Source organism: Macaca fascicularis, chromosome 15 (assembly GCF_037993035.2).
Source record: "Macaca fascicularis isolate 582-1 chromosome 15, T2T-MFA8v1.1".
Taxonomy (NCBI): Eukaryota; Metazoa; Chordata; class Mammalia; order Primates; family Cercopithecidae; genus Macaca; species Macaca fascicularis.
This window is the reverse complement of record NC_088389.1, coordinates 126,766,528-126,780,186: the sequence shown is the minus strand read 5'-3', so window position 1 is coordinate 126,780,186 and position 13,659 is coordinate 126,766,528. Positions and strand designations below refer to the sequence as shown.

The following is a 13,659-nucleotide window of genomic DNA, read 5'->3' as shown; positions in this document are numbered from 1 at the left end:
TCTACAAAAATAAAAATTAAAAAATAGCTGAGCATGGTGGCACAGTCTATAGTCCCAGCTACTCAGGAGGAGGCTGAGGTGAGAGGATCACTTAAGCCCAGGAGGTCAAGGATGCAATGAGCCGTGATCCCACCACTGCACTCCAGCCTGGATGACAGAGCGAGACCCTGTCTCTAAAAAAAACCAAAACCAGAAATTAAAAGATAAGCAGTCACTAGTTGTTGCATCAATTGTTTCTTTAAACAGTTGATTTCCTGGGGTGTGTGTACGGAAGTGGGTAATGGGGGAGGCAGCGTGTGTGGGGGCAGAAGGCTTATGGGAAACCTCCATACCATCTGCTCAATTTTTCTGTGAACCTATAGCTGCTCTAAAAAATAAATTCTATTAAAAAATGTTTTTTCATTTTAAAAAAAAACACTAAACCAAGACAGTCCTATTTCAAGACTGACCCCTGCCAATGACATCCCCAAGTCTTCTCTTGTTCTCTCCACGGAGAATTCCCTACCCCCACCTGTAGCTTCCATTTTTGAGTCCTGGAATCCATCAACGGGATGGCTAAAGAATTAAGCACCTTTGTCTCCCAATTCACTTCATCGGCCTCCTGAAGGGAAGATTGTCCCATAAATGAAAGACCATTTGCATTTTCAGCACAAAGGATGCTCTCTGCCTGGTGGGCTTCCAGCCTCTCCTTAATTGTGTGTTTCTCTCAAGAGCCACAGGCCTTTTAGAGGTTCCCTGTGAAGTGGTCTGGGCCAGGAGGGGGGCGCCCGAGAACACTTGATTGTCTGGGCTGGCATTGTTCCCTTCGTCTGCTTGAACAGGACTCAATCTTATTTCCAGAACGTCCAGGCTGACAGGCCGCATACACAGGTTTGCCACCCCCTTTTCAGAAAGTTAAGCTGCAAAAGCCTCCCTTTCCCAGAATTCACTGCCGGGGCCCCATCCTGAGGCAGAACGGCTGCCGTGGGATGAATGGGCCTTGTTTCCCTTCTCCTGTATGTTGGGGCCTGGGTCAAGGAAGGTGCTCGTAGCTGCTAATCTGCAGTGGGTGGTGGGAACACTGGGAAAAACAGGGCTTCCTCTGTGTGGCTGAGAATAAAAGACAGGCTTGAATTCAGGTGCTAAAGGAGTGGAAATGGTGTGAAAAATAGGGTGAGCAGTGGCTTCAGAGGTACGGGAGAGTGGGCCCACTCTCATCCTCCCTCCACCCCTGGCCCGTTCCTCTCCACAGTTTTTTCCCACCTGCCTCAAGTAATGCTTGAAATTCTTTTAACAGGAAGCAAACCCCCTCCTGCCACTCTAAATGTAAATGCAGATTCGGCTAAACGCAGTGCAGAATAAGCTTCTGGAAGGGTGGAGGAGAAGTGCTTTCCCTATTCCCACCATCAAGTGCATCAAAAAAAACCTGGACACAGTACTTAAAACAAACAGAAGAAGACTCCAGAATGTGAGGAGAGGTTCATTTAGAGGCCTTGAAACCCGAGGCAGGGCACTGTAGTATTTCCTGGGCTTTATTTTCCCCCCCACATATCCCAGACATTGCTGGAGAAACTGGTGGTTCAGAAATGCCAACAGGTGCAGATGTAAAAAACTCTCGCCGGGCACAGCGGCTCACACCTGTAATCCCAGCACGTTGGGAGGCCGAGGTGGGCGGATCACAAGGTCAGGAGTTTGAGACCAGCCTGGCCAACATGGTGAAAACCCATCTCCACTAAAAATACAAAAATTAGCCAGGCATGGGGGTGGGCGCCTGTAATCCCAGCTACTCGGGAGGCTCAGGCAGGAGAATCATTTGAAACCAGAAGGCAAAAGTTGCAGTGAGCCAAGATTGTGCCACTGCACTCCAGCTTGTGTGACAGAGTGAGACTGGGCAAAAGAGTGAAACTCCATCTCAAAAAGAAAGAAAAGTCTCAACAAAAGCCTGCCTTCTCTAACTAGAGGACAAGAAAAGGGGATGCCTAGCAAGACAGAAAACATTTAGACAGCAACTGCTGTCCTCCAAGCAAACACCTTGGGAAAAACTACGACCCCACCCACACCCTTGCCAGTAAAGGCTGGGTGGGGAGCTGGGCCTTCCACGCCGGTGAGGCTCTGTAGCAAGGAGCCTGGGACTTTCATCCCAGCCGCCACCATCCCCACCAATGTCAGTGGAGATCTGAATTCCACCCCACCTGGCAGCAACAAGGCACCTCTTCCCCTCTTTGTCCTCTTCCTTTGCCTGGGATGATAACAGAGGAGGCCTCATGGAGAGCCAGGACTTTCACCGCTGCCCAGTGGAATGAGGCCACCTCTCCCAGGTGTCATCGGAGGCCTTGTGGAGAGCAGTAAAGAGGTGTTTCTGCCCCTCCCAGCCAGAGTGGGATCAGCAGAGGCCCAGGAGGGAGACAAAACCCCACCCCCGCTACCCAACAGTAACAAGTAGGCAGCCCCCTACAAGTGGAGAATTGAGCCCCCACTCCACCTGGTAGAAACTAGTCAGTGCCCCCTCCTCTCCCTCCCAAAGCAATGTCAGTATGGACCAATATAAAGCAAAGATTTAAATAAGATCCAGAGTCCCATAACATAAAACCAAAATGTCGAGGATTCAATCAAAAGCCACTCATCATACAAAGAACCAAGATCTTAATCTGAATGAGAAAATACTAACAACAGATGCCAACATAGAGATGACACAGACATTAGAATTGTCTGACAAGCTTTGGAGCATAAAAATGCTTCAGGAGGCTGGGTGATGTGGCTCATGCCTGTAATCCCAGCACTTTGGGAGGCCACAGCGAGCGGATCACTTGAGGTCAGGAGTTTGAGACAAGCCCGGCCAACAAGGTGAAACCCCGTCTCTATTAAAAATACAAAAACTAGCCAGGCATGGTGGCAGGCGCCTGTAATCCCAGCTACTTGGGAGGCTGAGGCAGCAGAATCACTTGAACCTGGGAGGCAGAGGTTGCAGTGAGCCGAGATCGCACCGCTGCACTCCAGCCTGGTGACAGAGCAAGACTCTGTCTCAAAAGAGAAGAAAAAAAAGTTCAATAAACCATTATAAACACAAAAAAACAAATGGCAAAAACAGAAAATCTCTGCAAAGAAATTGAAGATGTAAAGAAGAACCACGTGAAAATACTTGAACTGAAAAATATAATCACTCAAGTTAAAACCTTGATGGATGGGCTCAGTAGCAGAATGAATGGGACTAAGAAAAGAATCAATGAACTTGAAGATTAAAAAAAAAAAAAAGAAATCACCCAATATAAGCAACAGAGAAAAAATATACTGAAAAAAATTGAGCAGAATCTCAAGGGCCCACTGAACTATAAAAAGGGCTAATATTCATGTCATTGGAGGGTTACAAGGAGAGAAGAGAGCAGGACTGAAAGAGTATTTGAATAAACAATGGAAGAAAGTTTTTGAAATTTGTTTTTATTTATTTTTTTTTTTTTTTTGAGATGGAGTCTCACTCTTGTCACCTAAGCTGGAGTGCAATGGCACAATCTTTGCCTCCTGGATTCAAGCAATTCTGCCTCAGCCTCCCGAGTAGCTGGGCTTACAGGCGCCCACCATCATGCCCAGCTAATTTTTATATTTTTAGTAGAGATGGGGTTTCACCATGATGGTCAGGGCGGTCTCGAACTCCTGATCTCAGGTGATCTGCCCGCCTCAGCCTCCCAAAATGCTGGGATTACAGGCAGGAGCCACCACGCCCAGCCCAAATTTGTGAAAAGATGTAAACCTACATATTCAGGAGGCTGAGTAAACCCCAAACAGGGTAAAGCCAAAGAAATCCATGCCAAGAATCATTATATTTAAACTTTTGAAAAATAAAGACAAAGAAAAAATTTTGAAAGCCAAGAGAGAAGCAATCCTTTATTTGTTGTGGAAAAGCAATTCAAATAATACCAGATTTCTCATTAAAAACCAGACAGGCCAGAAGAAAGTGCCACCGTGTTTTTCAAGTGCTGAAAGAAGAGGTCTGTGAACTGCAAATCCTGTATCTAGCAAAACTACCTTTCAGGAATGAAGGGGAATGAAGCCGTCCTGGAATGAAGAAAAGCTAAGAGAATGTGTTGCCGGCAGACCAACCCTAAAATAATAGCTAAAGGAAATTCTAGAAACAGAAATAAAGTGACTTAAAAAAGGAATCTTGGGACATCGGGAAGGAAGAAAGAGCAACAGGAAGAGAAAATGCTGGTAAATACAAGATATTCCTCTTCTCTGTGGTGGTGAACATTGCATGTCAACTTGGCTAGGTCATGATACCCAGCTACTTAGTCAAACATTATTATGTTTCTGTAAAGATGTCTTTATATGAGATTAACATCTAAGTTAGTAGACTTTGAGTAAAGCCTGTTACACTCCATCAGGAGGGTGGGCCTTGTCTCATCAACTACGGGCCTTCGGAAAACAAGATAGACCTGCAGAGGAACAGGGAATTCTGTCACCTGACAGGTGGCCTGTGGACTTGAACTGCAGCTTTGCCCCTTCTTAGGTCTCCAACCTGCCAGCCTACACTGCAGATTTGGGACACACTGGCCTCCATAACCATGTGTATCAATTCCTTCAAATAAATCAACCTCTCTCTCCTCTCCCTCTCCCTCCCTCTCCCACTCTTCTCTGTCTCCCTCCCTCTCCCTTCCTCCCCACTGTCTCTCTCTCCCCCTCTGTCTCTCCCTTCCTCCCCCACCCCTACTCCCAGCTCTCTCTATGTGTCTGTCTGTGTGTGTATGTGTGTGTGTGACACACACCCTATTGATTCTGTTTCTCTCGAGAACCATGACTAATACATTCTCAAAAAATAAAAAAGCAGTATGTGTGAAAGGTTGAAATATCCAATGAGAACAAAACCTAACCTTGGAAAGCTTACTCTAAGCAAACCATTTTGCCTGTCTCATCCTACTTAACCCTTACGAAAGCCTAGGTGAGACTGTCATCACCTCCAGCTCACTGATGTGGAAATTCAGCCAGTGAGCCTTGGAGGAAGGCTTTGACACACATCTGATCAATTCCCAACCTCAGGCTTTTACCCATGACAGTCCACAGCATCTCAGGCTCAGCTGCACTTCTTGGAGCAGCAGTTAGTGCGAGAGAACAGGCTCTCTGGAAGGGAGAAAAGCCTGCATGAAGGAGGGGTTGGGAGCCCAGAAAATTGTGTAGCACAGCCTCAGTAAAGAACATAAGGAGGCTGGGCACAGTGGCTCATGTCCATAATCCCAGCACTTTGGGAGGCCAAGGCAAGAGGATTGCTTAAGCTTAGGAATTTGAGAACAGCCTAGCAACAAAGTAAGACCTCATCTCTACTAAAAAATAAAATAAAAAGGCAAAGAGGAAAAAAAGTCCACAAGGAGAAGTGCAAAGCAAGAATTCGTCAAGGACAGAACACAAAGTTGGCAAAGACCCAGACGTGCAGAAAGGATGTGAAACTTGTCCGAAATCTCCAGACAGCATCACAGTGAAGGCTGCAACCCACAGCTCCTGACCCCCAGGGCCACTGCTTTGTGAAACAATAAAGAAATGAATGGCTAAGGACAGCTTCTACACGGGGTCTCCCCTAAGCAGAAAGAAGAGTGGCTGAGTCTTTCGATAGCAAGGGACCACAGAGAGGTCAGGTCAGCACGAACTTGAGAAAAGATTCTGAAGAATCGGGAAGACTTGCTTGGCAATCCAGGGAATTAGAGGTAAGGGGAAGAACCTTTTGGTTGACGTTTTAGGTCTTTCCAAACCCTGGACCGGGGTGAGAAATTGTTATATAAAAGGTTCTATAGTTTTAATATGGTTAGAAACGCTTTCCTTCTGATTTGGGGGAATGGAAGACACATTGTTTTGAAAAGGGGCTGCTGGGTGGTCTCTCCAACATCAACACTCAAATATGACCACTCACCTCCCGAGTGTCAGCCACTCCTGATCACCAGTAAGTTGCTATACATGAATTAGGATAAGAGCAAAGAACTCCTTGTCTTATCTTAAAAATAAACAGAGTTGAGATAGAAGGGTCAGTGTCAAAAAATCAGCAGCAGCCGATGAAGGATGGGGTCAGACATGAGGAGCTTTTTTTTTTTGAGACAGAGTCTCGTTCTGTCTCCAGGCTGGAGTGCAGTGGCGCGATCTCGGCTCACTGAAGCCTTCGCCTCCCGAGTTCAAGCGATTCTCCTGCCTCAGCCTCCTGAGTAGCTGGGATTACAGGTGAGAGCCACCACTCCTGACTAATTTTTGTATTTTTAGTGGAGACGGGGTTTCACTATGTTGGTCAGGCTGGTCTGGAACTCCTGACCTCATGATCCACCCACCTCAGCCTCCCAAAGTGTTGGGATTACAGGCATGAGCCACCGCACGGGGCCACAAGGAGTTTTTTTGTTTGTTTGGTTTGGGTTTTTTTTTTTTTTTCCAGACGAAGTATCACTCTTGTACCCCAGGCTGGAGTGCAATGGCACAATCTCAGCCCACTGCAACCTCCACCTCCCGGGTTCAAGCAATTCTCCTGCCTCAGCCTCCCAAGTAGCCGGGATTACAGGTGTGCGCCACCACACCCAGCTAATTTTTGTATTTTAAGTAGAGACGGGGTTTCACCATGTTGGCCAGGCTGGTCTTGAACTCCTGACCTCAGGTGATCTGCCTGCCTCGGCCTCCCAAATTGCTGGGATTACAGGCGTGAGCCACCGTTCCCGGCCCACGAGGAGCTTTTTTAACTGGCATGCTTGAGGTTTGTTAACTCCCCAAAGTTTCTAGCAAGTTCGTCCCAGATGCCTTGCACTGCTGTTTCACATAAGATGGCTTTATTATGATGCAAGCCTTCTGGGACAAGAAAAGGCACGGGGACTGTGCTGCAGTTGAATGCATTTTTCATATGAACCAAATGGTTTTTTTGGCCCCCCAAAATTCATATTTTGAAATCCTAACCCCCAATGAGATGACACTTGGAGGTAGGGCTTTCAGGAGGTAATCAGGTCATGAGAGTGGGGCCTTCATGATGAGATTAATGTCCTTATGACAAGAAACACCAGGCCAGGCATGGTGGCTCATGTCTGTAATCCCAGTACTTTGCGAGGCCAAGGCAGGCAGATCACTTGAGCCCAGAAGTTCAAGACCAGCCTGGGCAACATGGTGAAATCCCATCAGTACAAAACATTTTTAAATTAGCCAGGCTTGATGGCACACACCCATAGTCCCTGATACTCAGGAGACTGAATGGGAGGATCACTTGAGCCCGGGAGGTTGAGGCTGCAGTGAGCTGTGTTTGCACCACTGCACTCCAGCCTGAGCAACAGGGCAAGATCCTGTCTCCAAAAAGTAAAAGAGAAGAAACACCAGAGAGCTTGCTTCCCCTCTCTCTGCTTTCTGCCATGTGAAGCTACATCAAGAAGACAGTTGTCTGCAAACCAAGAAGAGAGCCCTCACCAGACACCAGATCTGCTGGCACCTCGTTCTTGGACTTCCCAGCCTCCAGAACTGTAAGAAATACATGCTTAGGCCACTCAGCTTGTGGAATTCATTCTGCAGCTCAAGCTGATGAAGGCAACGTCTCTCTCAGAAATGGGTGTAAATTACTATCACATAAACGGAAGCACGAGAACCTTATGTATATTCACAACCTCTGACCCAGCCAGGCTACCTCAAGGAAAATAGCTCCTAAAATAATTGGAGAGAAGCAGAAAAGTTTCTGTATTTACTTTCAATTTTATATAAAATGAAGAAAAATTTGGGAAAAAAACTAAATTTTTTTTTTTTTTTTTTTTTTTTTTTTTTTTTTTTTTGAGACGGAGTCTCGCTCTGTCGCCCAGGCTGGAGTGAGTGGCGCGATCTCGGCTCACTGCAAACTCCGCCTCCTGGGTTCACGCCATTCTCCTGCCTCAGCCTCCCGAGTAGCTGGGACTACAGGCACCCGTCACCTCGCCTGGCTAGTTTTTTGTATTTTTTAGTAGAGATGGGGTTTCACCGTGTTAGCCAGGATGGTCTCGATCTCCTGACTTCGTGATCCGCCCGTCTCGGCCTCCCAAAGTGCTGGGATTACAGGCTTGAGCCACCGCGCCCGGCAAAAACTAAAATTTTTACCAAGAAAATGGTTAAATTGTGGACCATCCATTTGATGGAATATTAGGTTGCCATTTAAAAATCATGGCTTTGGGCAGGCTGTGGGGGCTCATACCTGTAATCCCAGCACTATGGGAGGCCAAAGCAGGCAGATTGCTTGAGCTCAGGAGTTCAAGACCAGCCTGTACAATAGAGTAATAGTGAAACCCTGTCTACAAAAAAATACATGAGCCTGTAATTCCAGGAGGACAGATTGCTTCGGGAGGCTGAGGTGGGAGGACTGCTTGAGCCCAGGAGGTCAAGGCTGCAGCAAGCAGTGTTTGTACCACTGCGTTCCAGCCTGGGCAACAGAGCAAGACACTGTCTCAAAAAAAATAAAAAATAAAACCCCACAGTTTTGACATAAGAAAATGCTCACAACTAATGTAAAATTTAAAAAATAATGGTATGTATAATATGGGATTTGAGATAAATTTAGGAGAAACTGTTAGATTTCAAATATCTTTCTCTTCAAGAATGTGGTACTTTTTTCTCTTATTTGGAATATCTCTTATATTTCTCAATGGAATTTTATAGTTTTCTTGAAAAAGACCTAAAAATTTTATATTAACTGTGTTTCTAGGATTATTTTTCTATTGCAGATGGAAATGCTTTTCATTATATTTTTAAGATGTTATTGACTTTTTTGTGGCTGGGGGGGGAGAAGAAGTCTCGCTCTGTTGCCCAGGTTGGTGTGCAATGGCACAATCTCGGCTCACTGCAACCTCTGCCTCCCAGGTTCAAGAGATTCTCCTGCCTCCCAAGTAGCTGGGATTACAGGTGCCCACCATCATGCCCAGCTGATTTTTGTATTTTTAGTAGAGACGGGGTTTCACCGTGTTGGCCAAGGTGGTCTCGAACTCCTGACCTCAGGTGATCCGCCTGCCTTGGCCTCCCAAAATGCTGGGATTACAGGAGTGAGTCACCATGCCCAGCTGGTGTTACTGATTTTTAAACAGCCTTCCTCTTACAGTTTCTAGAATTCTTTCTATTCTTCTACTGTATTTGATGTGGTTCTAGACATCAGTTTAACAGGCATGAGGAAGAAATAAAAGACGTAGGAATTCCAGGAAATCGTGTTTCATTAATAAAAATGTGAAATTTGTAATAATAATAGCACATAAAGCCACATATGTTATAAATGCATTTTTTTAAGTATAATTATCAATCTATCTATCTACAGAGAAACAAGCCTGGAAGGAAATGTCCAAAAATACTAATTGTATTCTAGTGACTGTCAGTTCTATCAGACCTTCTTTTTACAGAATATTTTATAATGCCATTAATCTCCTTGAAATGAAAGTCACTGATGTTTTGCCTAAACAAGTGACTTTTAAAAAATCAATATATGCCCTAGCTTAATGTAAATAATAAATAAAAGGAAAGTAGTTTATAATGTTTTGAAAAAATTACATTTAAGAATATAAGCTCATACGGCACAATTACACTAGAAAATCCCAATGCCCCACAAATTCCCAAAACAATCCCAAGGCAAGGTACTGTCACCTTTGAGTATCACTGCATTTAAAAAAAGAGGCCCAGGGAGTGAGATTCTTTTTGTTTGTTTGTTTGCTTTTCTATAGAGTATTTTTTCTCCTTTAAATGAATGCATACTGCTTTTATATTCAAAAATCTAGTGTTGGGGTAGATGTCTCAGGACTGTGATGTGTTCAATACAAGGGAGGAGAAAGTCCCCAGGAAGACAGCTTACCTCGAATGAGTACGCCTTCCCAATTCCATCGCCTGCTCCAGTGATCACTGCGAAAAGCAGGAATGTTTTTAAATGACAGAATTCATCTTTAAACTTCTCTTTCTCACTGGCTACGTTTTCTCGCAAGCCTAGTCTCCAGGACAGTCAGTGTTCCAAAGGCGCATCCCTTTGCTCTCCAGCCCACGCCCTTGAAGCCCCTCACTAAACATTCAGGTGAAAGGGTGGGTGGGTTGGTTGGTTGGTTGGTTGGTTGGTTGGTTTTTTGGAGGGATTGGCGAGACTCTGGAAAACATCTTCCAAAATGAAACAGAGAGCCGCAGCCAGGGAACATTTCCTGCAGGCCCCATGAGGGTGCAGACACTGTGAGCCTTCACCCCGCAAGGGCAGGCGGTGTTCCCCATTATCTCTCTGCCCAGGCACTCGTCTGTCATTGTAAGGACATTTCAAGGTTCCTTCTAAAAGCAGAGCTGTGCCCCCTTCTCATCCCCACCCCACAGCAGCAATTAAAGGCCTGTGGAAGGTAGGGAATTTAGCAAAGAGGAAAATACAAAAAAGCAAAAAGAAAAGGCAGTGAAATGAAGAAACCTGAAGAATTTATACTCAACAGAACTTATCTGTTAATATACAACAATCAAATAGGTCTTCTAGTCCTTTTATATCAACATTACAGACATATTTAATGATTGAGTTCTAGGATACGCCTCATTCGTGAGAACATCACAATTTCAAAATTCACTACAATTCGGCATATCGTAAAACTTACAATGTATCCTTGCAACAACAATTAAAGGGCTTGCTTTCAAAAAGTGTGAACAAAAGATACATTCAGCTCACTTGAGAGTGAGTGCAGGCCAAGCTCTACAAGTTTCACGGACCACACTGACAGAAGCACTCTGGCTTTAATAATTACTAATGATGTGTCTGTTCATTTTGGAACTTCTAGGAGGCTCCATGCACACCGTCTGCAGCTCCGGGTGCAGGAACTATGCTCAGGGCCATCTTGGGCCTCACCTTCCCCTCCCTGTGGGAAATCTTCAGTTCACCCAATACAGGGCCTGCACTACAGGCAAGATGATACCATCAATGATAACAACGGATAACGGTCACACACTTACTTCTTGCCATGTACTGCTTCTAGTGTTTTAGATGCATCATCCCATTTAATGTTCAAAACAAACCTAAAATGCAGGGACCATCATTATCCTTAGTTTGTAAATGAGGAAGCCAAGGGGAAAAAGTTCGTAAATGATGACACGAGGATTTGAACCCAGGCTGTCTGACTTTGGGGCCCCAGGTCTATGAATATACACCAAGAAAAGAATTAGGAAATCCAGCACAGAGTTCAGGGTACTCCATCTGAGGAATTAAAATTTTAGCCTCTAGTACTTGGGTTTCTTTTTTGTCCCCTACTTGAAATATATTATCTCCTTGATATCTGCCTCTGCCCAAACATATTTTACTCCTGCTAGAGGTAACTCACTCCATCTTGACTCATAAAAACAGGTTAAGATCATGTTTTTACTTTGAGTCACCAAATGCTCTAAGTCTCTGGACCCATTTGAACTTCTTTTAGAATGTGGGTTCTTAGAAGGGCTTTCCCTACACCAACGACAGCAGCGATGCAGAGTGCTACGTCCACCCACCCATGGGCATCTGATTCTGTGTGGAGTCGGGTATTTAAGTCCAGAACACACAGGTCAGGCTGCTGTGCAAGTTCACTGCAGACAGCATAATGCCCCGAGAGGACACACGCACACACACACACACACACACACACACACACACCCCAAATGTAAGAAGCAGCAGTCAAAAATCCATTCGTCATCCCAAACAATTTCTCACATGGTAATTTTTTAAATTTCCATTGCTAAGTTTTTAAGGTTGCCAGGTTTAGCAAATAAGGATACAGAATGCCTACTTAAATTTGAAATTCAGGTAAATTATGAATGGTTTAATATGTGTCCTATGCAATATGTGAGTTACAAAATACTAAAAAAGTGTTCCTTTCTTCTGAAATTTAAATTTAACTGGATGTCCTGTATTTTATCTGGCAGCCCTATAAGGATATCAGAATCTTTCCTATTTCACCTGGATAATATCTCTAACGTCACTTAATCATTTTTGTCATTGGATGCTTTTTTTATGTTTATTTTTTGGTGTCCACATTTGAAATATAAGCCCCTGCAAAGACCTTAGCATTTCACTCAAGGAGATGCTGAAGCCATGGCCTCATGCTCTTCACCTTAACCTCAGTCGTAGGGCTGAAGCTCTGCATGGGCGTTCCAGTAGATAAATCCCATGGGGAGCAGCATTTGATTGACACCAGCCAGATTCCCTTCCATACCATCCTGAAAACATGGCTCCACAGAGATATGTGTTGCCTTGATTTTGTAATACCTTCATTGCTTAAAAACACTTGGATCCTTTTTTTAATATAGTGAATTAAAATTATTTAGATTTCAAAATTTGGAAACACCTTCTAGTAAAATGAAAACACCCGAGCTTTTTGTAAATCTGGAGATGAGGATGTGGACATTTCTGCATTATTTATTATTTGTATCAGCAGGAAACTCCCAAAAGAAGAAAACTCATCTAATGGGGTCGGGAGGACAAGGGCTTAGCAAGGGCTGGATAGCCTTCTTCCCTAGCGTTCACTTAATGCCCTACGGCTTGTGTTGCAGACCATTCTAATTTCACTCACACTTTCTAATCCCTCCAATTAAAATTACCCAAAGGAATTACTTCTTTGCTCTCAAGAGAAAAGATGCAATATCCCTTTTGAGACATAAATAATAAGGCTGGGCGTAGTGGCTCATGCCTGTCATCCCAGCAGTTTGGGAGTCCAAGGCGAGTGAATCACAAGGTCAAGAGTTCAAGACCAGCCTGGTCAATGCGGTGAAACCCTATCTCTACTAAAAATACAAAATGTTGGCCGGGTGCAGTGGCTCACACCTGTAACCTCAGCACTTTGAAAGGCCAAAGTGAGCGAATCATGAGGTCAGGAGTTCGAGATCAGCCTGGCCATAATGGCAGAACCCTGTCTCTACTAAAAATACAAAAATTAGCCGGCTGTGGTAGTGTGCGCCTGTAATCCCAGCTACGCGGGAGGCTGAGGCAGGAGAATTGCTTGAACCCAGGAGGCAGAGGTTGCAGTGAGCAGAGATTGTGCCACTGCACTCCAGCCCGGGCAACAGAGTGAGCCTCCGTCTCAAAAAAAAAAAAAAAAAAATTAGCCAGGTGTGGTGACAGGTGCCTATAATATAATCCCAGCTACTTGGGAGGCTGAGGCAGGAGAATTGCTTAAACCTGGGAAGTGGAGGTTGCAGTGAGCCAAGATCGCGCCATTGCACTCCAGCCCAGGCGACAGAGCAAGACTCTGTCTCAAAAATAATAATGATAGTAATAAGCAGGAACAACAGCAGCAAAAAAAATCACGAGATAGAACGCTCTTACCTGCCCACTGTCCCATTGACCGCAAGAAAGGCTTTGGCAAAACTTTCCAGTAATTCAGTAAAATACATCTGGAGAATCTCATGCACTTCACCAGGCAGGCCAGGCACACCAGCAGCCCTGTGAGGATGAAGAACTGTTCCAGAACGTCCCCCATGGCTGCACTGAACAGACCGTTCCGGCCCTGGCCGTGGCCCTCTGTGCGTGTCTCCTGGGACCGCGCTGCTCTGGAGACGTCCAGATCCTCTTCCAGGAGTCACTGGGTGTGTTCCATCAAGTCACGGGCATCTAGATTAAGGTAACTTCTTTACAGAATCCTCTGATTCACAGGCCTTTGAATGAGGCTTTCGTTACGGAGGAGTCACTGGGTGTGTTCCATCAAGTCAGGGGCATCTAGATTAAAGTAACTTCTCTACAGAATCCTCTGATTCACAGGCCTTTGA

The 13,659-nt window shown here is 45.0% G+C and overlaps 1 protein-coding gene across 1 annotated transcript in view; it reads right to left on the bottom strand.

Annotated features, from left to right (window-relative positions):
- HSD17B3 (hydroxysteroid 17-beta dehydrogenase 3) overlaps positions 1–13,373 on the bottom strand; it is a 54,600-nt gene extending 41,227 nt beyond the window's left edge. Inside the window, exons 1-2 of the mRNA XM_005582321.5 lie at positions 13,220–13,373; positions 9,767–9,813 (exon numbers count right to left, since the gene is read on the bottom strand). Coding sequence (XP_005582378.3) covers positions 9,767–9,813; positions 13,220–13,373 — 201 coding nt within the window. The remainder of the gene's footprint in view (positions 1–9,766; positions 9,814–13,219) is intronic.
- Positions 13,374–13,659: the final 286 nt, after the last annotated feature.